Raw genomic sequence first — 27,676 nt, 5'->3', positions numbered from 1 at the left:
TTTAAATGACGATATTTTAATTATCATAAAAAAACGTACATTTATACTGTTTAACTATTTTCTTGTGTTATTACTGACTTTTTTGCCTTGTTTCCTGTAGCCCTTTTCTCAAAATGTCTTTTCTTTTATAAAACAACGGTTCTTAATCTGTAAAATAAATAACTATTTTACTTCCACACACTTATTTGATAAGCTCATTTCCCTTGAATATGACTTAAACGCAAGAAAATCAAATAAAAACAGGACACACTTCGGAAATTTCTCAGTGGTTATGCAATTTTATTCAGAGTTCTCGGTGCCACCGTGGGTCCCACGGTAGTTACTACCAGGATCAGCTCATATAATCCCTGAGAAGCCAGTATTAGGATGGAAAACCGTTAAAACACTCCAGATACTGGAGAATAATCACCACAGTTCAAAGCAATAAAAAAAAAACTGGACGGGTTGTTAAAAAAAGTGACCCACAAAACAAAAAAAAAAAGTCTAAGCATATACAGGGACTACTTAACAGAACAAAAGCGCAGTACACAGTACTGCAATTAGAGGTTAACCCAACGTGGGTGATAGAAAACAGAGGTAATGAACGCCTCTGTGTGAAATGGCGGATGCCGCTCTCGCCTCACAGGCATCAACAGTAACCAGTCAATATTATGTGTAAATAGAGCACAATACTGTTGATGATAACAACAGAGGAGCTCCTAGTCTTTTGTGCAAACTTGGACTGCAGCTCAGATTACACGTTACTGTTGATCACAAGCCCCCACTGCTTTTTAGTCTTCAAAATACATGTAAGACTCAGAAATGAAGTCAGTGATTCTTCAGAGGCGAGAGATGCAGCTCATTTCTGACACAAATGTGCAATTTTTTTCTTTTTTTTTTTTAGACTTTTCACTGATTGTAACCCTCAAAGATAAAATATTTTCCACTTACAACATTTCCCTGATTGTAACAAATGCAAGGAGTGTTTTAAATACATAGAAATAAAGAGGAAATTCTATTTTGAGGGGGTTATTTTGTTAAGGACGTAAACAGGTTTGCTTCACCATGAAATATTTAAAAAAAAGGAAAAAAAAAGTGCTTTATCCTGGTAAACTTCAGAGTAAAACCCCAAAGAATGCATTTGGAAATCCGCCATAAGCCAGCTCAAGCCATTAGAGAAACACTGTTCACTTAAAATCTTCAACATCTTCATATTAGAGCTTTTATCCGGAGTCCTCGGCGTTAAAGAAGCTAAACGAAGGAGCAAAACCGGAGCGGCTTTGCACTTTTAAAAGCTAAAGTTAATGTAAAGCTGGCAAAAAAGGCTTGAATATATGTGGATACATTCTATGAGAATTGCAGATACATATACAAGCAACACATACATCACAAAGCTCAACAGATTGCTTGCAAAAGCTCAACGCTGAAAGCAACTTCCTCCCCAAAATAAGCCGGAATCTTCCGCCCCAAGATTAGGGGACGACGTTCCGGCTCCAGACAGGAAGGAACAAAGTCCAGAGGCGGGCCGCACAGCAGCCCAGTAAAACCATTAAAGACCGCACGCCACTGCAGGAAGAACGCAGCAGCCACTCGGTCCAATACAAAACGCTGGTCCCCGCGAGCCTTTCAGATACCGAGGCGACGGGGACGAGGATGAGGAAGGAGCGGTCGCCCTAGAAGGCAACCTGGGGGGGACACCACGGAGTGTCTGGGTACAGGAGACAGTGCACAGACTTGAACCTGGAAAACAAAAATGTAAAAATTAGATAAGAGGAAAACTGGATTTTCAGCTTGTAAAATGAGAAAAGTCTCTCACCTCGATGGATCCTCCTCCACAGAAAAAGCCCCTTTCAAACTGATGATGTTACTCTTGTTCTCGAACATCCCATAACTGAGGGTGATCTGGAAGAAAGAGGAAAAATTAGGATCCTTCCTGCTTCCTGTTTGGGGAAAAAAAAAAAAAAAAAAAAAACACCAGCTGAGGTCAATACCTGTTTGTGAATCTCCGATCTGGACACCTGCTGAAGGTTTTCCAGGTGGGAGTGGAACAAGTTGCTGCGGGTCAGATGGACCCCGAGAACCGACTCGATGATGTAGCCGATGGTGCAGTCGTCGGGAAGTCGGATTTTCTCCGCCGTGTTCATAAAGTGACCTCCACTAGAGAAAAAGCCAAACAAGATGCTTTTATTTTAGGGCTGAGTATGGATTATAATTTCAAGAAACGATTTGATTCGATTCACAAGAGCCTGATTCCATTTTTTTTTTTTTTTTTTTATTGTTTCAATCCTTTAATTCAATTTAATTTTGAGTTTACAGATTTATTTAGAAAAAAACATTTATTTAATTTAATATATTTATATTAATCTGATACATTTCACATACTGTAAAATTTGAAATAATGAGATTGTTAATAGTATATAATGTTACATGGATTCTCAAAAGGAGAAGCTCTAACAAAAATGTTCAGATCAACATTGTAAACATCGTTCTGCCTCTCCTGAAGTTAGTTTGGCCACTAGGAGGCGATCACACTGTAGCATTACACCTTTTTCCAGAAGAAGAAATGAGCAAAAAACTATGTTTTAGACCCAAAAATAGTTAATTTAATAAATAATTCTTTAAAAAAGTTTGTAAAGTTCATACCTGTGAGTATATAAAGATGTTAATTTAGTCAGAAATGTATGTTTAGGTTGACCAAGCATTAGCATTAGCCGTCCTATAGGAAATTCCATTAGACATTAGCATCAAGCTAGCGGATTTTAGCTTCATGTGCTAAATCGATTTAATTTTTTTTATGAATCGATTATTAATCTGTTAAGCTTGAATCGATTCAAATCGATTAATCAATTTTATGAACCGGATTTATTTTGCCCTCCATGATGCATTTTATTTTGAAAAGCACGTTTTACATCTGTAAATGACCCTACCTGGCCCACGGACTCATCTTCAGAGCCAGACCTCGGCTCACGCAGAAACCCGCCCCTCCAGTCGCAAACCAGAAGTTGACCGGTTTCTACAAAAGGAAGTTATCAACTTAGTATTTTCACAATAAAGCGTCACATTTATGTAAATATGATCCGACTGCGTACCATTTTATTGTCCCCCAGCCTCTCCGTGGCCTCTATGGGCCGGTCCAGACTGGGTTTGCCGATGTACATGTCCTGGGTGTGCTGGTACTGCGACAGATGCTTCACCAGAGCCCGAGCGTTCACGTAGTTGTCGTCGTCTACGTGGCAGAACCACCTTTGGAGCAGAAAAAGACCACTTAGAATGTGTCAAAGTCAATTCTACCCGGCCCTTTATTTTATTATTATTAATGAACCAATGTTATCTTGGCCTTATTTCTAACTTGCATCATTTTGACAAAATATATTTTTAATGGAGAGTAAAATATGGAAAGTTATTTACAGTTTAAGTTGATTTCTTCTGGAATAATATTCCTGTCTTTTTTATGCAAAGCAATGATAGAAAATACATTTTTAAAGTTTTAAAAATGTAGTTTTGGTCTGACTTAGTCCTTAAAATATGCCTTTTTTAAACTAATGCTTACTTTTTTCCAGATTCTATGAACTTGTCGTATTCAACCGCCATCTTGCAGGAGAGCGCTTGCCGGCTGTGAGCTGCAGAGCAGTTGGTGTTGACTGCATGACTCCCTAAAACAACAAAAAAAAGTAAAAAAAATATGCTTATAATCAATAGACACGTGTTTTTTTATTATTATTATTTCTGGGTTGTAAAACTCACCAATTTTCTTCTTCAGCTCCTCATCCTCTCCATCGGTGAAAACATACGTCTGAAAAAGAAGAGGAAATCAAACGTAAGTATTCATTCAGACCCGACACTCGCATCCAGCTGCTGTGATTAGCATCAATCAACGCGTCTTTTATGCAGTGGAAAACACACCGAGTTAAACAGCCCCCTGCTCTAATAAAAGCCTTTTGTCCCGCCTTTTACTCTCTCCGTGGCAACCATGCAGCCACCCCAAAAGCATCCCAGACAAACAACAAAAGCGGAGGCAGACTGTCCGCCTCCCACACACACTCCATTCATGCAGCGCGTCCCCTGGCTGAGGCCCTCTGCCCTGCAGGGACCTGCTGCAGCCCCAACATGCTTAAATTTTCAAACTCTGGCAGAAAATGTTACAGTCGGGACGAGCCAGCCGCTTTGTCTGACTGACAGACTCATAAAGTCAAAGCCAGAGACTGCAGACGCTTGTTGAATGTAGCAATTAGTCATTAAAGGGGCAAACGACAAAGGGGCGGCGGGCAGGAACACACTTGGGGGGGGTACACCTCACTTTATGATTGCTTATGGCGAGCAGGTGCTGGCGGCTGAATGGTGCTGATGAAAAGACAGCCGGCTTTTTAACCGCCTGTTTACCTCAGGTGAGGCAGCACCTGCCCAACATCACGCCACCTTATCTGCGCCACGTGTCTCCACATGCAGACGTGGAGCTGCAGATAGCTTTCCTGCAGATGTTTGCTGGAGACTTTTTTTTTTTTTTTTTTTTTGCTGGATGGAGGGTGGAGGTTTCACCACTGAAGGCTGGCACTGTTTGCCTTAAAGCTTGCTCAATAGACGCCTAATCACAGAGGCAGCTGCCCGAGCTGCCAGGGCTCTGACAGGAAAAAAAAAGGAAGGAGGAAGGATCTCACTGCTGATTAGTGAATCCAAACCCGTGTGTGGCCACCCCCACCCCTCTTATCCCACAACCCCCCCACGCCTCTGAGCCACATGCACAGCCAGGGGGCTCTTGAATAGAACAATGCAGCAAGTTTTCATGCTGGGTAAAGCCTCCTCTGGGTAAATTCTGAGCATGTTTGCAGGAATTTGCATACAGCTGCTGGAGTTAACCATAGAGAGAAGCCTGAAGGAAAGTTTGTGTCGCCCGACTCCATCTTTTATGGAATATTAATTTAAAAATACAAAAAAATAAAAAAGTAGTCTAACGCTGAGGACTGCCATGATTAGTCAACTAATTGACTTTTAAAATAGTCGATTAGTCGTTACTTTATATTATTTGGAGTCAGAGTGTAGTAAAGTTGAAAGTTCTAATGGTATTCTGCTAGCTTTTTGGACTATTTTGACAATTATTAAGATTTTTTAGGTTATTTTGGAGTTTTTCCGATATTTCAGCTACATGCTAGCTATTTTTGGCTAATTTAGGCTTTTTTTGCTTTGTTTTTTTTAGGCTATTTTGGAGTTTAGATAATATCTCAACTGCATTTTAGCTATTTTGGCTAATCTCAGCTTTTTTGTTTTTAGGCTATTTTGGAATTTTAGCTAATATTTTACCACCATGCTAGCTGTTTTAGCTAACTTAACCTTTTTTTTAGTTTAGCTGATATTTCAGCTAAATGCTAGGTCTTTTGGCTAATTTAAGCTTTTTTGTTTTTTAGGCTATTTAGGACTGTAGCAACTTTTTTAGCTTTATGCTAGCTGTTTTGGCTAGCTTTGGCTTGTTTTTTGTCCATTTTGGAGTTTAACTAATATTTCAGCTACATGCTAGCTGTTTTGGCTAGCTTTGGTTTGTTTTTTGTCTATTTTGGAATTTAACTAATATTTCAGCTACATGCTAGCTGTTTTGGCTAGCTTTGGTTGTTTTTTGTCTATTTTGGAATTTAACTAATATTTCAGCTACATGCTAGCTGTTTTGGCTAACTTAGGCTTTTTCTGTTTTGAAGGCTAATTTGGCATTTAACTAATATTTTAGCCGCCTATCAGCTTCAACATTTTCAGCTATTAAGTTCAGCATCCTCAGCTATCAGCACTAGCATCTTTGGCAGCCAAATTCAGCTTACTGCATTTACACCAACATTATTACAAGTCAATCTGTATATATTTAGTTTTCAGTTAGTTTAAAGCTAATGATAGTTAAGATGTGTACAATGTGTGTGTAAGATGTTTACATCCACTTTGTGTATGGCCTGATTAGTCGACTAATCGGAAAAAATAATCGATGATTAAATAATCGACTATTAAAATAATTGTGGTAGCTGACATATATAAAAAAATAAAAAGGAAAATGAGAGCACAAAAAAGGGGTTGGGAGGGCCTGAGCCTCCCAGCGACAGGAAGAGGCGGTACGGCCCTGTCTGGGCTGAACGTGGTGCCTGGCTGGCTGTCTCCGGCTCCACAGGAAGGAAGGGCACCAGCCTCCCTTCTTTCCATCAAGCCCTTCCCCACCCTTCTGCTTCAAGGACTCAAAAAAGTGAATAAATAAAAGCACCTTTGTGGTTTTTAAGGGGCATCGCCTGCAGCAGGGGTGCAGTTTGGTGAAAGAAATTGAAAGAAAATGTCTCCTCTGTGCCAAATTTGGAGCCTATTTCATTAGCTCCACAATAGAGCCAGCTTTTTTTTCTTCTGTGAGGTTATTGTTGGAGTGCCGACTAATTATTATACTCATAAGACAGGAATGCATGGTACAACACCCAAAAAAAGAACAATTATTCAAGAGAAAAGTATTAATAAAAGTAGATTTATGTTTATAGATAGCTGTTTTATTGCATTATCTAACAAAATATATAATAGATTTGAATCAATTTGAATTTTAAAAAAGTGCTTTAAGTAAGTTAGAGGGAGTTTAACTTCTCTTTCTTCTGCAAAATGATCCACAGATGTTCATCAGCTGAGCGTGAGAATCAGACTAGTCTGCAGAGGACGGCCATATGCAAGCGGTGGGAGCACAAAGCATCATATGGCTGGCATTAAAGCCCTCCTTTGTTCCTTCTGCGCTGACCACCTGGCACCCTTCCTCCAGAACTCCCTGTTGCATTGTGCCCCTCATTGTCCTTGCAGCCAGCTGTCTGCCGATCAGGCCCTGCTGTTACCTCTGTGTGATGGGTTAACCCTGCAGCATCCTCAGTCACTGCCAGCCAATTAGCACGTCGGAATCGGCACCTTGGGGCCTCTCATCATGAGCTGAGAATATTTTTGTAACATACCAGAGTTTGGAGTTGCTCACTGAAAAGTATCCCAAGAGATGAAACCCAAAACCCCTGAGAGGAAATCTGTGTGTGACACTGCAGAAATTAAAATTCACTGGCTCCTTTTCCTTCTTTTTTTCTGCTTTGTTTCCAAGCTTCAGAGTAGAAATCTGTCCCCCTTTTGTCCCAGAAAGCCAAATTCAGCCCCCCATGCGCATGGCGCACTGTTCCCATGGAAAGAGGGGAGCAGTTCTCATCCCCCCCTTTAGAAGATGCTTTGTTGGAGCTGGAAAAGGGGGGGTGGAAGTGCAAGAAGAGGGCTCCAGAGTGTTGTACTATTTCTTTTAATGACAAAAGCTGGAAAGATGATGGAGATGGTGCGCCTGCGCAGGCGCACCATCTCCATCATCTTTCCAAAAATAATGACAGGTTTTTCTTACCTGCTGCGCATTCCTGGAGATCCACGTGTCCAGGAGCAGCTTCAACCTGGACTGGTGGAACTTCTTGGTGGTCTTCACCGCGATGAAGACGTCCTCCACGCTGATGTCCTCAGCCGGAGGAGGATCTCCCGATGCTGGCGGTGCGCTGGGATTCTCCACTTCCCTCCTGGCGCGCGCCAGTGTGCTGAAATACGCCGAAAATCCTTTCCTCTCGTTTCCCGGGCGCGCGCCGTCCTGGCTCACCTGCTCGGGCACCTGAGCGCGCGGATGCTGCAGGGCGAGGAGCGCGAGGAGCAGCAGCAGGCAGAGCCCCGCCGTGCAGGCGGCGGACACGGCCGCCTTCCTCCCGTTATTCTTCAGCATGTTGGAGCTTCAAATCTATTCTAACTGTCAACAGAGCTGAAGATACAAAGTCCATACGGTGTTGTGTCCTGACGCAGAACCACGGGAGAAACTCACACTCCTCTAGAAACCATGACAAATACTCCTCCAGAGGAGGAGCAGAGACATTTATAAGCTGTCAGCATAGCCACGCCCTCTAGGAGGGACGCCACGCCCACGTTTTTGAGATTGAGCAAGAGGGTTTTTTTTCTCCTGATTTTTTTAAATATTTTTTTATTTAACAGTACACAACTTATTTTTAAATTAAAAATGAGTTAATTATCTCATTATGTCTATTTACTGTAAGAAATAAATTGCATACAAGTCTTCATTTATTTTTATTTTCCCCAAAAAATTCAAAGAACTCCTAAATTAGTTGTAATTTGTCCAATTTTATTACGTGAGATGTTTTTTTCCCATTTTAGCAATGTATGTGTAATAGCTTCCTAACTTTATTTATTTATTTTATTTTTATATATATGCATTTCTTAAAATTTATCTATTTATTATCTTAAATTTTTTGAGTGAAAAAGGAACTAATACTCTCATGATGTCTATTTAATATAAGTCATAACTTGCTAATAAGTCTTTTTGGACAAAAAAATAAAGAAATCAGTTGAGTTTTGTTCAATTTTGAAAAATTAGACCAACTTAATATTTTTCTCATTTGAGCAATTTACAGTGTAATTGCTGCCCATATATTTTTTTATTACAATTTATATGCCTTTTAACATTTCTTGCTGTTTTTGTATATAAATACAAAAGAAAGGCATCAAAATCGTAGTTTCTCTTGTTAGCACGACTTCATGAAATCTACCAAATTAGTTATATTTAGTTCAATTTTAAAAAATGAGACCAATGTAATGTTGTTTTTCTCATTTAAGCAGTTTATTTTGTAATTGCTGCCCATATTAATCTTATAATTTATAATTTTTTTAACCTTAATTATTGGGGTTTTTTGTAAATAAATAGAAAAAAGAAGCAAACAATTGTATAGGTTTTATGGTTAACAAGTCTTTGTGAAATTGTCATCTCCTAAAAAATCCAAGAAAACCTGTCAAATTAGTTGTATTATGCACAATTTTCAAATATGTGCTGGTTTTTTCTCATTTTAGCAATTTTTTTATATTATCTATGCCATTTTTCTTCTAGAAATTATAAGTAATTCACATCTAAACCACTTTCAGTATTCCCTGTTTGGGTGAGGGGCACTTCTCTTAGAAAATAGTAGTTTTTTAGTAGGTATTTGACTATAAATATACTATAGATCATGTACATGATGTGTATGAAGTATACTAACTGAATACTTCTTCAGACTAAATTGGAACATTTTAAGTTTACAGTTTGTAGATAGTAAACAAAATTTAACTTCGAGTAAACTCCCTCACTTTTAGGTTAGACTAAGATAACTTGTAGTATTTTTAAGTGGACCAATTTTTGCCGCTGATGGCCAAAATGAACTGTGTTTTACAAAGCATGCATTCTCAAAAACCTACTGAGTCATGTTTTTAATGTGATCTTTTAGTTTTCTGATGATGGAGGACAAATACATAGAGAAAAAATGCTTGTAGTAAAATCATTGTGAATCAGGAGGAAAACAAAACATTTTAAGAGAAGTGCATGTAAACAGAGAGCTCTCAGCAACGGGGATGGAAAGGGAGGCGGGGTTGCTCTGCCCCAGAGGCTAATTTCGAATGATCTACAGATGTTCTATAGAAACAATGTCCCAGAAAACAATGCAGGTATTTTGATTTTGGCTAAATAATTTGTCCTAATAATTACTAAATACTTGGGAACACTTTTAAAACAGATTAAAAAATTAGATGATCAGAGTGGGTCTTTAAAAAACTCCTTTCTAAGTTATAAAATCAGAGTCAGACCATTCAGAAATTGAAAAAAAAATGTTATTTTAACTTTTATCCTAATAAAAAGCCAGTCAGTTCCACAAAAACTCATGTTCAGTTGTTTTTTTCTTGATATTTTCTGTGCAAAACCTCAGAGAAGCTGGAAAACTTATAAGATTGAAAGTCAAAGCAAATATTTAAACTAAAAAAATAACATTGATGGAAAAAAATTAGCTTATTATAGTTTTTAACTATGAATTACTAAAATAATTTCTTTGTTTTTAGTACGAGTGACCCTAAAATGTCAAACTTAACTGATCTATTATCATTTAAATTGTTTAAATTGAGTTTTAACTCCAAAAGCTTGTTACTTTTTGATAAGAGAACAAAAAGCCAATTGTTCACAAGAACTAGATAAATCAGCTTATCATGAAATACTCAAGCCAGATACCTTAAGATAACAGAGGAATCAGGTTAAGCAGCATCAGCCATGGCCTCTCTTCAGATCACGTGTACTCAGGCGAGTGTGGGTCGGCTGCTCGGCCCAACAGACCCCATTGTTCTGCCCGGGTCCATGTGAGGACTCGCTCTGCAGTTGGCCATTCTTGAAGGCTTGTTCAGATTCTGGCTTTCAGCGCCGAGCGTTGCTGGGACCAGACACGGTGCAGCTGCTGGAGCGTCCAACTTCTCTGCAACCAAACACTTCCAATATCCCTCCTGCGCTTTCACAGAACCATTGATGATCGTGCTAAACACCCAACTGTTGCTTCTTTGCACCAGTCGCCAGAAATCTATCGTCTCACATATGATTGTTTTGCACTAGAGGTGTTTTCTTCCTGCTTGCCTCCTTCACTCTCGTCAGGACCTTTTGTTCATCTTTTAACAGCGAAAGGCAAGAAACCAGGCCAAGAGGGTTCAGCCATTCTCTGCAAGACTTAAAGGGGTTTTGTTCAAACTTGGAAACTGTTCCGGATCCTTTGAAATGGCTTATAAAACGCCAGTTGTTTAGATGGCAACTGAAAGAATTGAAACTGCACCCTCCCTCCCTCCCTCCTCGGTTCACAGTTTATATCATATTTTTTTTCTTTTGTTTCACTGACACACTTTCTTTTTTGCTTTTCGAGTTTGCACAGAACTCTTTTTTCGTCTGTAACACTACCCCCCCGACGACCACAGAGATTACAGGCAGTCTCCTCAGATAAACCCACATCCTCACTCAAGTGCCCATGAAACCCACAAATAAACACCACAAAGCTCCTGATGTTCTCTCTGATGTCGCAGCATGATGGGAGATCTGTAAAAATAGAGGACTGCCGCTCCTGAATATGCTCCTAAATATGTGAAGGTCACTTTTCATGGTGGCCACAGCGATCCTGAACCGTCCAGCAATCAGAATCCTGTTTTTATTTTTATTTTTTCCACTTTTCCTGATCCAGAATGCACAAACCTTCATCCTGGCTGCAGGAAAAACATGGAAAACATTAACTTAAAGCCACATCTTTCTCACTGCTTCATGTTGTTTCCATTTAACTTGCATTGCGGAGTGTTTAACATTCCTCGGTATGGTTTCCTGGATGTCTGTGCGTTTGAAGATTTTCTTTGTTCGCAAATCCTTCGTAAGACTTTCATGCAGCCTTTGTGATCTGTCATGCATCTGTTTCAGTCTCCACTCTTTTTCCCCTTCGACAAGAGAAGAAATCATCATAAAAATCCAGTTTTTGAACACTCCACTGTTCAATATATCTTCTTTACAAAGAGGGAAGTTTTGGTTTCCTTTTAATGATATTCAGCAAATATGCTGACTGCAGCAATTTGTTTGAAGACAAATCTTCAAGTAAGTTGATCAACATTTGTGGACGTTAAAATAAAACCTCTTATAAATGCTGCAGATAAACATATAGAGAGGATGAACTTTTGTAGTCAAAAACTGTTTCTCAAAAATCAAACACCCTTTGTAATTTGGAGCCTTTTTGGGCAATTTTGCTCAAACAACTTACTTGTAAAACATTTTTTGAGGCAAAAGTTGCTTTGTTAAGGCACCAACTTCTTTTCTTTTTTTTTTTTTTTTTACAAACATTGCTGTTACAGGTTTACAGTATAACTCTGATACAGTACTAAAAATCTATGCAAAGTAGTAACTTTAGAGTCTTTTTTTACTGCAAAAATCACAAAAACTGAGGACTATTTTTACGTTTTAAAACAAAAATCAGAAGTATAGGCAAAAGAATACAAAATATTCCAAAAACAAAGCAAGTACAAAGTCAAAGAATGGAAAAATATAACTAAATGGTCTCCAAGATCATCTTTTTAGCTACTTTAAAAGTGTTCACAGTGATCTTTTTGTTATAATTATGCTGTTTATGGCCAAGAAAGTGTTGATTTGCACTTAATTTTTGAAATATATGCAGCCAGGGTTAGAGTTAGGATTACAGGTATGGTTAAGTGCTGTTGTTTCTGCAGCTCACCCTTCCTCCAGGGTATGGATTATATGTGAAGAACACATTTGACAGAAAATAGGATTTTACCTTTAGGTTTAACTTTAAATACATACAGATAACAACAAGATCCACTTAAAATACATGTCGGCAATGCAGCATTGTGCATCTTGTCTGCACGTTTCACATTTACCCAACATAAATTTCCATCCCTTTTATGCTGGTTGCACATAAATACGTGGGAATACCATCAGCCTTTAGCCAAAATTAAAAAAATCGAGTTGTTTTCTAGGACATAGTTCCTGCAGAGCAGCAGTAGCACCTTAGAAATTTGCTGTTGAGTTGGAGCAACACCACCCCTCTTCCTCTCCCCGTTGCTGAGAGCTCTCTGTTTACGGGCTCTCCTGCTTGCTTAAAGCCCCAACCTAACATATCTAGCGGTACAGTTTTAAACCAGCTCGGACGAGGAAAACGAAGACGTACATGGATCTATTTGTTTACATATACTTATTTAATTATTTTCTACATCAAAAATACGCTTTTTTATCCAAATGTATTTTTTCATCTGCTTTTGATTCACAACAATTTACTTAAAAAAATCCAATTTAGAGTGTAATTTTCTTCATATATATCCTCCATCATCAGAAAATAAACACCAAAAAACTAGATTTTCACCAAAGTGCCTCCTCAAAAAATCTGTCAAACCTTCAAAGCTAATAAAATGAAAATCTAAAACTACTTTTTGAAACTTTTATGTCACATTTTGAATTAAAACTTTACTAATGTATGGTCAGCATCACTTCTGTTATACAGTGAACCTGATTGGCTCATGCACCGATGACTGGGAGAGTTTTAGGCTTCTATTTAAAAAAATTATCATTTATGTTTTGTTCTTAAAGCAGAATTATCAACAGGAAGATGAAGATTGCACTCGTTGTGAGCTGAGACGGGATCGGTTTCATGGCTGTTTATTTTCCCACCATGGACACAGTATCTCTGATGGGGTTACAGATCACACCAGAGGTGAGAGCCGGGGGACCGGGTGTCCCGCGCAGAGCTCTGATTGGGTTTCTTCTTTTGAGCAACATCAGAAGGAAGTCGCCGCTCAGACAACCCGGCTCTGATCAGCATGTAGAGGACTCGCTTGGGTCTGAAAGGAGCTCCTTCAGGGAGGCACAAAGAACCAAGGAATGAGATCTAGTACTTGTGCGATGAAAGAAGCATCAGAAAAACAAGACAGCATCGGCTGATTAGCACAAGAAAATTTTATTGGAAGTTTTTAAAACTTGTGTTTCCTGAGAAGCACTGGTCTCCACAGATCCAATAAAAACAGGAAACTCTCAGCTGGTTGCTGATGTTCTGTCATAGCTCCCCTTTTCCCTCCCTGCTCACAACCAGGCAGAGACAAACTATTTGCATAACAGTCCGGAGCTGCTCATCGGCCCCCTGCTCCTGCCCTACTTCCACTCCGTCAGCCTAATGCTTCCCAGCACTCCGCCTTTGAGACAGCTCCAGTCGGTCTGGGAACGCCGAATGATCAACAGCTTTGGGAGTCTGGCCCGGTCTTATCAGGACAGAAATATAATTGATAAAACAACCCGAATTAGAATGATGACTGGACACGGTTTCTGCTTTTCTATTGGTGGGGTGGATATTTTTGGGGGCAGTGAGACTGAGGATCTGGGTGGAGGACTGGAAGACAACCACCGGATAAAATGTGATGTCACTAAAGCAGAAAAGTCATTATTTAGAGAGAATCATCTCCAAAAAAAAACAGGATCTTAGGATTTTTTCTACTAAATTCCATAGGGATGTGTGGCTTCCATCAGCCACATTTTCCCTCAGGATGTGTGTTGCTCTTAGATGCTTGGATTCCCCAGAGCTCTGTCACTTGTGTCACTTAAAAACCCTCATTTACTCACTCCAGATGCTCCGCTGTCTGTCCGCATCTGTTGCTGTTTAGCAACGTATGGAATATTTGCCCCGCGTCCCGAAGTCTATTAGCGACTAATTACCCCTCTTTCAACCTCTAATTGTTCAACATTTCAAATTGCTGTTTTTATGAGTCAAATGGTGTTTTTGCAAAGCGGCAAAGTTCAGTCAGACCTTTTACTGAGCTCTCCACAGGGAGATTGGTGATATACGGCAGCACGAGAGGCAAAACAAATCAAGGAGCCATGACAATGGAAAGCATATGTAGACTGCACGGTTCTTAAATTACTTCAACTCTCCTTTAGGAAAAAAAAATAAAAGCACACATGGAATAGCACCACTATTGATGTGGCAAAGCTGATATAAAGACTCATTGAACACATGAGCTACATGTTTTTAGAAACATTGTTTTTCTCCTTTTTGTGTTCGTTTGTGCATCTAAAGTGTTCAAGACACTTTATTATCGTGTTTAGTAATATCTTTAAGACGCTGAGAATGAAGTCATATCTCAAAGTGACGCTTAACCACAAAAAATGTCTCTAATATATGTGCTAAAAAGTAGATTTAATCCCTTGAAATGAATTGTAAAACCCACGACCATCAAATTGGTCTTTTATGTGTTTTTAACCATTTCTTGTGGCATTTTTTTCTCATGATGGAAGACATATGTTAAGAAAATTAAGCTTAAAATTGTAAAAAAAGAAAACATATTTATTTATTCAAATTGTTTTGATTCAGGACCAGATGAAAAAATGCAGTTTGAAAAAGAGAAAATTTGTGATTTAGAAAATATGCTCCTTGGTCTGCTCCATTCTGAGCATCCACTTGTAAACAAATAAGCCTTGTTGCCACTGAGCGGTCCGGTCCGATATTTTGAGCATTAGTACCGAACCGTACCTCTTAAGGGCCCATATTGGTTGTAGCTCCATTGAAAAGTTGAACAGAACAGTTGGGGCGGAGCCACTGTGGCCTCCCGGTGATTGGCAGACAATGAAAACGACATTAGAAGGTGCTAATATGAGCTAGTGTTTAAGCTAACGCTTCCAAAGTTTGTAAGCATTTGGGTTTTTGCAGTCTTTTATACTGTTTTATTCACGAGTCTATATTGAAAATGGTCTGGTCTGCGGTGGGACAGCAAACGTTCTTTGCCATCCTTTGACGACAATGTGATTCAGGGTGAGCTAGCGGCAAGCTAGCGGTCTACACCATGCATACGCATAAAAAAAAAACGCTCAGTGGAAGTGAAGCTTAACTGAGTACAGTCCTGGATCTGGGCTGCATGGCGCCCTAGACAAAAAGAGAACTGAAGAGGCCTGAAATTCGGACATCCAAACTGGGGTTTAAACTAGGTAACGCTTTGTCTTGAAGCAAATGCGCTAACTGACTGCGCCATCAATGAACCAGTACTCAAGAGGAAAGTAGGTGCATTTCAAATGTGTTGAAAATAAAAACACTAGATCATGAGTTAAATTTGTCTCTTTTTAACCAAAAACCAAGCAATTTTATATCAGTAAAAAAACAAACCTCTGCTTTGAGCCTGTTTCCTCCTCTTCCTTTTTTCATCCTTAAAGTTTTAAAGAAGCATTAACAGCAGCAACACCACGTGACCGTCTCCTCCCCCAACCCAGCTTAGACAGGGTGCACTGCAGTTTTATTAATTACATCAAACGTTTGAGCTATTTTATTTACATTTTAACTATTATATTTTATTTTTACATTAAATGAGTGGTGCTTCAAACTGCTAAACAAAAAAAGAAAAGAGAAGGAATAATATATAATCCTAAGAATTTGGCACCCTCTCCAAAAGATGGCGCCCTAGGCAGCCGCCTAGGTCGCCTATGCCCAGAACCGGTCCTGACTGGGTGGAAGCACTCGCCAGAATCGACTGCACCATACCGTATCACTCCTTGTCGGACCGTACCAGACTGGAATGCTAGGTGGAAACGAGGCTTGAATCCATCTACGTCCTTCTCTTCCGTGACTAGCTTCACTATCTGTCGCCATTTTTGTTGCACCAGTAATGTTTGGCTAGAAGTCTAAGCTAGCGGGAGGCAAATTTTTTTAAGAACCATTCTGCTGAAACTATGTTCAAGAAGTCGCTAGTTTTTTGGCTTAATTAAAATCATGGAATAGTCATAAAAAAAACTCTTTTAAAATAGATCAAAAGATGATCAGACTGGGTCTTTAAATATGTTTAACCAACTTTGAGCAAGATGTTACCCTTTCTGGTGCCACACCACAGGTGATAGAGTTGATGGAGAAACTTTCTGGTTTATGTCAAGTGATCTGAAAGAGAACTTTAGAAAACATCAAGTGGATTTTTCTGCTCTGAGAAGACATGATGCATGTTCCCGTTTCTCCATCCCTCCAGGAAGATTCCTGCTCTTTCCGAGGAAAAGTCTGCGCCAAACCCCAAACTTAAGAACATAAAAATTGATTTGTTTCCTTTTTTTCTGTAAGTGTTGACGTCCTGTCCTTACGTTTGTAATTCATCTGTTCTCTGGCTATTTTCCCAGCTTATAAGGGGTTTGCATTTCTATTATCTGCTTAGAGCTACTAATATCATGGAATTAGTGAAAAATCAACCGCAAGAGGATTGAGAGGATGAGCAGGGGAGGCCTTACCACACTGAACATGCCACCTGTCAGTAAATCCCATATCATAACCGACTTCACACACACCCCCATGATAATGTCCACCTCGGTCAGTTGAGGGGATTCTCTCCCGTTCACTACTGGGATTAATCTCTGGCACTAGTCCTAGTTCATCTCCAGCCAGGGAACAAGAGCATCTCTGCTCTCTCAGACCAACGGTTTATCTCCTGTCGCCGGTCCAACTGGGCTGATCCTCTCATATTAAATGGATTAGCAGAGACAAAAATAATGAGGATTTTGGGCTTTCTTTTCGCATAACGGTAAACAGTAACTGTGGACATTATTGATTTTTCTTTTATTCTGAAAATACAACATTTTAAATCATTTATCTTAATATAAATGCTACAAACTAGATTTTTAGGAAGCTTCCTGAAGTAAAGAGCTCTTCTAGTATCCGTGGGAAACTACACTGCTACTTATGAGGCTTTTAATTTCCCACGAGAAGCATCTGTGACAGGTTAGTTTAACCCTCTTCTGAATGGCTGGGAAATAATACATAATGCACACATAAAAAAAAAACTTTATTTGTTCCTGAAATTATAAATTAGTTGTTTCTTGTAGGTTTTTAATGCAGAAAAAGTGACACGATTCTTCTTCACCTTTTTAAATAAATTTAACCCTTACATTGATGTTGTTGCTCCATGCAGGAATTTGCAAGCGCTTAGCAACAACCAAACCAACACAACATCCAACTAAAGCAATTATCTTGATTGGCTGTATTTTAAGCAGCTGTCAGGGTTTTTATGGTTCATCAAATCACTCCAAACATTTCCCATCAATATTGTTTACAATTATCATTGCTGTCATAATTGTGGTTCGGGCATCCATTTGAGACGACATATTTTAACAGTTGTTGTGAAAACTTTTCATTTTATGTATTTATTTTTTTTCAGAGTGAGCCTGAGAGAACAACAGAAGTCCAAACAGAAAAACAAGGATGATGACAACAAGTTTCAACATTTGTAAAATAAATGTAAGTGAAACAATGAAAAATTAAGATAAAACTTTATTATTTACAGCGAGGAAAATAAGTATTTGAACAATCTGTGATTTGACATTTTCATTTTAGCTGCATGTCCACTGTGAGAGACATAATCTAAAAAAGTCCAAAAATCACTTGATTGATTTATTAAATAATTGATTTGTATGCTGCTGCTGCTGCAAATACATAATTTAAAATGGGAGAAAATCAATCTTAATACTTGATACCGTAGTCTTTGTTTGTGATTACACAGGTTAACTGTTTTTTTAAATAGTTTTTCACCAGGTTGGACACACTGCAGGAAGGATTTTGGTCCACTCCTCCACATAGATCTTCTCTAGATCAGTTAGGTTTCTGGGTTGTCACTGAGAAACACAGATTTGAGCTCCTACAAAGATTTTCTGTTAGGTTTAGGGGTAACACTTTAGATGAGGTGCTGCAAAACACTCAACATAATGTTGACAAAGGTAGTTAATACATTTGTAAGCAGTTTATTATTTTGGCCTTTGTAGACAATGGTCTCACTTTAGATGTTAATGTATAACTCCTTTGGATCATCCAAATGGTCAAACTTAAGATGGACCTGAACATTTAAGCAGGGGACCCAAACCATGACGTCTTAGCGTATTACCAACAGTAACCTTGGATATGGTGGTCACTGACCAGATCCTCCTGTGAAGTTCTTTCTTTGGATCATAGAGACTCCACGAGGTGAGATCTTGCATGGAGCCCCAGTCTGACGGGAAGATTGACAGTCATGTTTAGCTGCATCCATTTTCTAATAATTGCTTCAGAGGATCTTTTTTCACCAAGCTGCTTGAGATTTACTCCATAGCCCTTTCCAGCTTTGTGAAGGTCTACATTTTTGACTCTGGTGTCTTTGGACAGCTCTTCGGTCTTGGCCATGTTAGTAGTTGGAGTCTTACTGACTGTATGGGGGTGGACAGGTGTCTTCATGCAGCAAATTTAAGATAATGAGTAAAGGTGGACTACTTTAAGGTGGACTAAGGCCCAATCCTAAATCTTCCCCTCTCCCTGGTCCTTGTCCCTTCCCCTTCATTTGGCCCTCCAAACGGAGAGGTATGAAAATATTGTGTCTCTTATTTTGGACGTCACGTTCGTCGATTTTGTCACCAATAATCGCGGAGCTTCCAGCGCTTGAATATACATAATAACAGCAGTTTTATGACTGTAAAGAGTTAATTCTACAACAAAAAGGCCCAATCTGAATTCTTCCATTATCCCTTCCCCTAATTTGAAGGGGCATTTTAAGTGCAAATCATGTTTTTGATTATTATCAAAAATTTTATTTATTATTATTTTGGGATTATTATTTTTCAAATGTCACCCTCCAATCAGAGGGGTCCACCATTGTGAGAGTAATCCACGTCACGCTGAGAAGCGCTTTTCTTCACATAGGTGCGCTCTGAACCACAGAAGTCTACATTTAATTACTTTTTGTTGTAGCGTGGCCTTTTTAAAGTTAGAAAACTGCTGTTGATATGAATATTTAAGCTCCGCGCTAAAGCTAGCGGACCGGTGATTATTGATGACGACATTGAACGAAAGTCACACCCGAAATATTAGAGACCATTTTTTCATCACCCTCCGTTTGGGAGGGATAAATGAAGGGGAAGGGAGAAGGGAAAAATTCGGATTGGGCCTAAAAGTTCTTTGAGGTTCAGATACTTACTTAGCAGCATTAGCATTCAAATAAATTATTAAGAAATCATAAAAATGTGATTTCAATTTTTTTTTTATTATTTCTCTCACCGTGGAAATGGACCTAAAATAAAAATGTAAACCCCTCCATGATTTTAAGTGGAAGAACTTGCAAAATCACAGTGTGTTCAAATACTTTTTTGCTTCACTGTAAATACGGGTTATAAATAAAACAAGAAAATGCATTTGAAACATGTTTTTAATATATGTATATATAAGATTGTATCTATGTTTTGCTTGTACCTGTGATAACATTTTCCATGGAGTTGCATCTGTCCCACTAGGTTCACGTCACCGGTGACCACCCACACCCCAGCTGGACTGAGCTGCACCCAGAATCTAAACTGTCCATTCACCCAGGCCGGGGCAGGCCCTAGAATGAGGCCACACTTGCTCGCTGGCCCTTTCCCACAACCTTCAGGCATCTTGTAGGAAGTCATCCATGCAGAACAGCGCTCCTTAATCAAAGGCTGAATGCAGAAGTTGTCCCGGAGGTTTGCTGCTGCAACTGCGGCATTAGCAAAGCACATGCTGTCTTTTCAAAGGGAAACAATGACGCCCATTGTGTCCGACCACAAGTGTCTATTTCGATTTGAAAAGGGATTCTGAAGCAGGCTGACAGTGTTGATGGAACGGGAACAGCACTTGGGGATGCATTCAAGTCTGCACGACACCAGAATATTAACAAGTCCTGAGCACAATCAGATATTAACAGCTCAAGATTTGCATAGATTTGAACACTAAATGTTTTCATCGTCTAACCCTATCTCTGCTTTTGCTTGAACTGAGCCTCTTTCAGATGTCAAAATAAAAGCTTGCTGTGAGAGATTGATGCCGTGCAATCACCTGCATTTTAATTAACTAACACAATTTAAAAATGTCTTCTACACATAAATAATAATCAATTGTTTTCAACTTCTTTCCAAGTCCTCTGGCCTCTAGCAGTTTATTATTAGCAGTGACCCATCTTTAAATAGGACATTGTTTTGTCTAGTGTCCCTCCATCCCCATGATGTCCTGATCCGTGATGCTGAAGCTCTGCGGTAAACATCCTCTGACCCTGTGAGGCCCCAGCAGCTTCCATTACAACCCCCCCATTCATCATAACCACAATATGACTGATTAAAAACAGTAAAATGATGATGGGTTTCTTTCTGAAAAACTAAAACAACTTGACGGAGAAAGCTCATAATACTAAAATGATCTGATTTTTTAGAACATTTTGTAAGAAAACTACATCTGTATGATTTGATGTGTTAAAGCAGGGGTCCCCAAACTACGGTCCTCTTCCACATTTGGCTCGGCCCCCCAAACTGTTTGGCTAAATTAGACATTTTTCCATTTTCTTATGTGACTAATTTGGTTTTAAGCTAATATTTCAGCTATATGCTAGCTGTTTTGGCTAATTTAGGCTTTTTTCCATTTTTTTGTGGCTGATTTGGCATTTAGCTAATATTTTAGGTTTATGCTAGCCGTTTAGGCTAAATTAGACATTTTTCCTTTTTTGTGGCTGATTTTGGCATTTAGATAATATTTTTGCTTTATGCTAGCTGGTTTGGCTAAATTAGACATTTTTCCATTTTTGTGGCTGATTTGGCATTTAGCTAATATTTTAGCTTTATGCTAGCCGTTTAGGCTAAATGAGACATTTTTCCTTTTTTTGTGGCTGATTTTTGCATTTAGATAATATTTTAGCTTTATGCTAGCTGGTTTGGCTAAATTAGACATTTTTCCATTTTTGGGGGCTGATTTGGCATTTCACTAATATTTTAGCTACATGCTAGATGTTTTGACTAATTTAGGCTTTTTTCAGTTTGTCAGGCAATTTTGAAGTTTAGCTAATATGTTAGATACATGCTAGCTGTTTTGGCTAATTTAAGAATTCTTTGAGTTTTTTGGCTAATTTGGCATTTCGCTAATATTTTAGCTAGCTATCGGCTTCAGTGTTTTCAGTTATCAACTTCAGTGCTTTTATCTATCAATTTAAGCATCTTCAGCTATTAATTCATCGCCGGTAATGCTATATATGTAGTTTTTAAAATGTTTTTGTATTACTTTTTCTGTGAAGATTACAGAAATTAATTATTTAAAATTTGGCTATGTGTGGCTTTTTGAAAAACCATCAATCTTTACGTTGAGGTTGTGATTGTTAACACTTTTTCTGTAAGCCTGAAAACCGACCCCGGCCCCCTATTGGAGAAGAAAACAGTTATGTGGCCCTCACAAGAAGAAGTTTGGGGACTCCTGTGTTAAAGGATGAAGCTCCCAGAACTTGCCTGGACATGATCGGTTAGACTCCAACCAGACTGGTTAATGGGAGGTTACTTCTGAGGGCTGGGAGAAAGCTGGAGTGGTGGCTCCCCATTCTTTTCATTGTCCCACTTTCCATTTTCATTGGAATGAAGACCATCCATCAGGAGCCCCTGAAGGTCCTTTCACGGCCGAATAAAAGAATCGTGGTGCACAGACCTGTCTGAGGGCCGCTCGGACGCGGAAGACAACAGATGTGTTAAACAGAGGCAGCGGCCTCCACAAAAAGCCCCAGCGAGCTGGGCCTGCATGCTCTCCAACGCAGGGGCAGCTTTATGTTAATGGATGAATGGAGCCAGTCAAGCTGCAGGGAGATTTAGCCGAGAATCTCTCATCATAAAGAGCTCCTGCACTCTCAGGATGAAGGAGCAGAGAACACGGCCATAAAATGGTTCTGCAGATCTAAAAAAAAAAACTGAAACGGTTTTGTAAAAGGTTTGAATCTAAAAAAGGGGTTCATATCAACTAATGAGCTTTATAGATTTACTTTATGGAGTTGTGCTCAAGGAATGTGTGACATCACAGGTTTTTATTTAGCAAATTAATTCAAAACAAGGCCAATTAAAACAAGGACAGACGGAAAACGTATAAAAATATGTGATAAAAGGTCTAAAAATACGTCTTATAAAGTTACTGCAATAAAATATGGTGAACATTTAACCCATAAAACCTCTTCTGGGAACAATTTTTAATCTGTTTCATTGTCATGAAAAACGTTAGGTGAAGTTAATTATTCTTTTCTTTATCGAATTTGAAATGTTTTTGATGTTATTGTGGGATTTAAAAAACTTTTTTGGTTTACTTTAGTTGCAGATTTTTCTGTTTTTTGTGCTTCATTCAGAGTCGTGGCGTCGTGCTTTCCTGATAACATGACAGCAAGCTGCTTGTGTTCTCCTGCTGGGCCACGCTTGTCTCCTTTTAGTCTTGTGGGAATCAAGATAATCCGTGGAGATCACAGCATTAATCCTAAAGCCTATCCCACACCTCCTAAAAAGTTTGCTAAATTGCAAAATTTCTCATCATGAGAGATGCATATAGACACTTTTTTCTTATTGTATTTGCTTTGAAAGTTTAAAATCCACTTCTGCACCCTAATATCCTTTTGTGATGCCAGAAAAAGGAGGAGCGAGACCCTGGCATCAAACCCCTGAGCCTGAACAATGGGAGCTTGGCGTGGACAGCCCGAGGCGAAGCCATCTGCTGCAGAGAGAGTGCAGTCCCTTTGTCGGCTATTGTGGAATGTGGAAGCAGATTGATGAGGACCCAGGGAATCCTTTTTGGCCCTGATGGGAGGAGAGCCAGCCTCAGAAGACCCCAAGGAGACACCTTTTTCTGTCCGTACCATTAGCCATCAAATGATCCCAAAGCCGAACATTACAAAAAAATAAATGAATGTTCTGAGAACTTCTAAAAACAAAAGAGAAAACATTTTTCGTTTTCTCTTGTCCTCTGGGGGTGATGACCTCTAACCCTCTCTGCAGGTGGGAGTAGATGGCCTTTATGAAGGACCACCAGTCCAAAAGGCTCAGTGGCTTTTGGAGTGGTTGGGTCAGTAAAAAAAGGGGGGCGGGGTTGATGGGGCAGATGTTGTGTGAGAATTCCCTCGAGGGAAAGTGTGCCGCCACTGAGGGAGCAGCTCAAAGCAAAAGAGAAAAGATGACTGGCACAGTTTAAATGATGCAGCAGGTTGCCATGGAAACCTGATGCATCATTTAAACGGTGGGGAAAAAAGTTGGCTTTCTGTGAGGAGACTCTGACGCAGACTCAGCTTAAATACTACCGTTTTTTCAGTGATTGTTTGATGTTCTATTTATTCTGATCATAAAATTGTGACTGCATCACAAAAAAACAAAGTTCTGGTTTTAGCTGCGGAGCTTTGAAGCTCCAGGGCGCAGAAGTAAAAAGACAGAGATAAAAAGCACAGCTTGCCGTCTTGACTGTTTACTGCGAGTCATTTCCTTTGAGGTGACAGTTCAAAAAGAATGTGACTTTTGCCCATTATCAAGCCCTGGCTCCATTATCAGTGTTCCCTGATCGGGCAATAAAAGCCCGACTTCAAACGGCTGGATGGTTCCCCCAAAGACTCTGGCGAGGTGGTCGCTGCTTGATTGCAACTTGGATGAAAATCTTTAAACTGCGGCTGAAAATCAGGATGGACATTAATCACAGTGACGTTTAACAAAAGCAAAACGTCTTCAATACCTGAACTGGAACGTTGTAAAGCGATGAGAATAATAATCTACACTTTCCATCAGTACAAAGGAATTTGATTTTTTCACATTTTGGTCACACAAATGGAAGTTTATAAATGATCTTTTGTGGTTTTCCAGGTAGTTTTAGGCTTTTCTCTTGAGCACAGAGAAAAGCCGCAGACCACTAAAGCATTCAATTAGAGGTAAAGAACCATTAGATCGAATTCAAAAAAGGGTTTTTATTTTTTGAAAAGTGTGGCTCCTTTGAAAAAGGAAGTTTAAGGAGTCACTTTATTCAAAAATATGCTTGTATGTCGTTTCTTTCTCTTTATTGTGGATTATATATCAGCTTAAAATAGCATTTTTACATGTTTCTTTTAATGCAATTAGGAGCAGACAAGCGTATTTGTGACAAAATACATCCTCCATTCTGATGCATCCACTCATGGACAATAGATCCATGTACATCTTTGTTTTCCTCATTCATTTTGCTAAAATCGTCTAGATAGCTCCAATATTTCTCGCCATTTTTGTTGCACCGGTAATGTTGGGTTGGGGTTACGAGGGTTCTGTAAGCTTGTGGCATGTAAAACAGACGGGTGATGGGAAGTGGGGATGGGTTTACTCAGAAGCAAATTTCTAGGGAACAACTAGGAGAAACTACGTCCTCGAAAATAACACTTTATCAAAAAACTATAACAAAAAGAGTTTCAGAAATGTGCAAAGATGAAGAAAATCGTGGGCAAGGAGATCCTACAAAAGGGTTTTTCTTCCACAAAGCTCGCTGGCCAAATGCCCGTCCTGCCTACAGAAGCTGTCAGTCGTGTGACGCAGGACATTTGTGTAGCATTACAGAGGTCAGCTCCAACAGTCAAGCGGATGAAAGACAGCGAGTCAGAGCGCTGGACAAATCTTGAACTTCAGCTGGCAGGAAGAAAGCACAGGTCAGAGTATTCTTAGATATCATCTTCAACCAATGCTGGACCAAGACAATTGAAATGGACCCTTCAGCTTCCACAGTCGTCACTCTGAGGAGCTTTTGTTGAGGGAGAACAAAAAGATATTACATTTCTTTGCCAACTTGCTGAACACATTTAGTTCTTTGTAGTTATTTTTGCAACAAAATCACACTTTTTCTTGTATTAGGTTATGAAATATGAATATGAATAAATTGATTGGAATCTCATAATGTTTTAAAAACTTAAGTTTTCTAAAAGGGTTTTATTGTGAGCTTTTTTATCCTTTTTTTGTAAATTGTCAAAAACTTGTCTCAATTCTATTACATTTAGCAAAAAACATTTGCAGATAAAATGATTTGAGAAAAAAAGTGTGTTCAGGTCAAAATTGACCCATTTTCACAGTTGAAAACGGGTCATTTTTGACCTAAACACAAGTGGCATCAGCTGATAAAGATGTTTCTCTGAGTTTAAAGAGAAAAAAATCACTCATAAACAGAAGATAAGCCTCTGAACCTCCGCATCACGCCAAAAAGGATACAGGTATCGTCAGCCCTCCATGAGCCAACACAAACATGGAAACCTCACCAGCGGCGGAGGGAGGAGTGCTTTCCTCTTCTAGAGCCCTCCTCTGATTAACAGGAAAGGGTCATCGTCCTTTAACATCTCTTTGTCTCTGCAGTATTGACGGAAAAGATCGCAGCTTCCCGGGTCATCACCGTCGCTTCTAAAAACTGCCTGACTTGGCTCAACGTGAAACATCGTGATTGCAGTCACATATTCAGGAAAAGTCTGCAAAGTTTGCACTGGAGGGGATATTTCGCTTCCTGAAAATCGCTAAAATGGAAAAATGTTTTTTCCCCCATTCCAGACGTGTTTATAGTTGGATAAATTCAGCCGTGGAAAAACGAGGCATCAACCAGCCAAACTCTGAAAGAAAAAAACTGTCATATAGAAAGCTTGCACACAAAATCATACAGTTAAGTGGATGATAGATAACATCGTTTTCAATGCTGTTTTCAATAAAGTTTTTGACAAATATCCAAGTTTTGGCCCCATTTTTCTTTCATGTTCATGAGATGATTGCAGTGGAGTTGTTTATTCTTGATAGACATTATCCTGATCTTGTTTGTCTTCAAGCTGCCAAAAGACTGGAATAACAAGACAAATATTGAGAAGGATGTGAGCCACCTAAAACTGACCTCCAGCTTCCTTTCCAGCCTCCATGTGTGGGACTCCCTCATTCCTCTGCACGTTTCTCCCCAATAATAACTTTGCTACGACCTCTCACACGGTGTTTCTCAGGGTGCTAAGGTTAGCAAACCGAGCAGCAAAGGCTTTGTTGTGACTGGGCCCCGCCACCGCCAGATATGAATCTGCAGTCATGGAGCAGGAAATCAAAAACAAACTGCAGAACACGCTGAATTAGTGGACTCCCTGATTTCTCAGAAAACACCAGGAGAGGACGATCGTTTGAACACAAGACAGTGTGGGAACGTAGTGTGGTTCCTGCACCATGTTTAATTTTAAGCCAGTGGTACACAAATAAAATCAGAGTTTTTAAGATTTTCCAATTTTACAATATATCAGGGTGTTTCAGGAAAAAGCAGGAATGTGGTTGGAGAAGCATCAGGTATGAATTTCTCGCATGAAGTTCAAAACCTTTTTTTCTTTTTGCTTGACTCAAACCCCCGTTTGCTTGTGGGGTAAAGCGGTTCGGTCACTGCTTGGTTCCCTCCGGAAGTGAGTGCATGAGTCCAAGCAGAGGAAGTTTATTCTGCAGCTCCTCAGATCCGTGTTTGTGTTGGGGCCACTGCAATCACACGCAGATTCTGCGGATTGTGGTTCAAATCCAGGAAACGTGGAGAAAACCAAAACCCAAGAAAACAGATGACAAACAGTTTGTTTATTTACTGTGTTTACTGTGATTTATTTTGCACTTTTTCCTTGAGTGAGAGATTACCAAAAAGTTTACTTGAGTTAAAAATATATATACTTTAAAGCAGTCAAATAATGACACAAGTATAAGAAAATACTTTGAAAGTAATGTTGGATTTATTGTTTAGAGTACAAAAAGGTTAGACATTTTTTTGTATCTTCAAATAATAAAGTAAAAGTTAACATCCTTTGCAATTTTTGGGTTCTCTCTGGGACTGCACAGTGGTGTCTCAGTGGTGTAGTGGTTGCACTGCAAGAAGGCCCTGGTTCAACTCCCCTCTGAGACTTTTCTGTTGTGTGTTTTCCCCGTGCATGTGTGTATTTTCTCTGGGTTTTCTGCCTCCACAGTCCAAAAACATGCTTTGTAAGATGGATTAATAATCTTACATTATCGCTAGGTGTGGTTATGTAGCCCTGCAACAAACTGACAACATGGACAGGGTGGATCGCCCCTTCATCCAACAGGTTTGGCTCCAGCAACCCCGTGAATGCAAGATCAGAACATGGAGGGTTGGATGAATGCTGTAAAATGTAAACAAATAATGAGATAAATTTAGTTAAGTAAGAGCAGTTATTTTTCACAAGTATTTTTAAAGTATTATCCTCTTAGGACAGGAGCAGGGGAGTCAAACTCAATTGAACATGTGGCCAAAATCCGGAACGCACTTCAGGTCGCAGTCCGAACAGGATAAACATTTATTGAACACCCTGAAACTACATTTTTAAAACTTTAAAACTGTTACTTTTTAATATAATTATGAACTAGATATATAACAAAATGTGCCAAAATGCTAGTGTGAATGGTGTAAGCTGAATTTAAGCTGAATTTGGCCTCAAAATATTAGCTAAATGCCAAATTAGCCTAATTTACTAATAAAAAAAACAGCTAAAAAAATAGCTAAACTTCAAAGCAGCCTAAAAAAACGCAAAAACTAAATTGGGCAAAACAGCCAGCGTGTAAATATTAGCCTAACTCCAAAACAGC

The 27,676-nt window shown here is 39.3% G+C and overlaps 1 protein-coding gene across 1 annotated transcript; it reads right to left on the bottom strand.

The window, feature by feature from the left end:
• Window positions 1-253: 253 nt before the first annotated feature.
• Window positions 254-8,366, bottom strand: lfng (LFNG O-fucosylpeptide 3-beta-N-acetylglucosaminyltransferase). The gene is made up of 8 exons (XM_024272965.2): window positions 7,346-8,366; window positions 3,724-3,772; window positions 3,530-3,632; window positions 3,069-3,222; window positions 2,907-2,992; window positions 1,971-2,136; window positions 1,796-1,881; window positions 254-1,719 (listed from the first exon to the last, which is right to left on the bottom strand). The coding sequence occupies exons 1-8, from the start codon at window positions 7,706-7,708 to the stop codon at window positions 1,653-1,655; spliced, it is 1,074 nt and encodes a 357-aa protein (XP_024128733.1). The 5' UTR covers window positions 7,709-8,366; the 3' UTR covers window positions 254-1,652.
• Between the last annotated feature and the right edge of the window lie 19,310 nt (window positions 8,367-27,676).

Source organism: Oryzias melastigma, linkage group LG8 (genome assembly GCF_002922805.2).
Source record: "Oryzias melastigma strain HK-1 linkage group LG8, ASM292280v2, whole genome shotgun sequence".
In the NCBI taxonomy this organism is placed as follows: domain Eukaryota; kingdom Metazoa; phylum Chordata; class Actinopteri; order Beloniformes; family Adrianichthyidae; genus Oryzias; species Oryzias melastigma.
This window is presented reverse-complemented; position numbering and strand designations above follow the sequence as displayed.

Bases quoted from the DNA above. Each gene is read 5' to 3' on its own strand.
- lfng (XM_024272965.2), bottom strand. From the start codon at position 7,708: ATGCTGAAGAATAACGGGAGGAAGGCGGCCGTGTCCGCCGCCTGCACG. The intron at 3,223-3,529 runs GTAAGCATTAGT...TCTGCTCCAAAG, and splicing joins TTCATAGAATCTGGAAAAAA to GTGGTTCTGCCACGTAGACG. The intron at 1,882-1,970 runs GTATTGACCTCA...TCTTTCTTCCAG, and splicing joins GATCGGAGATTCACAAACAG to ATCACCCTCAGTTATGGGAT.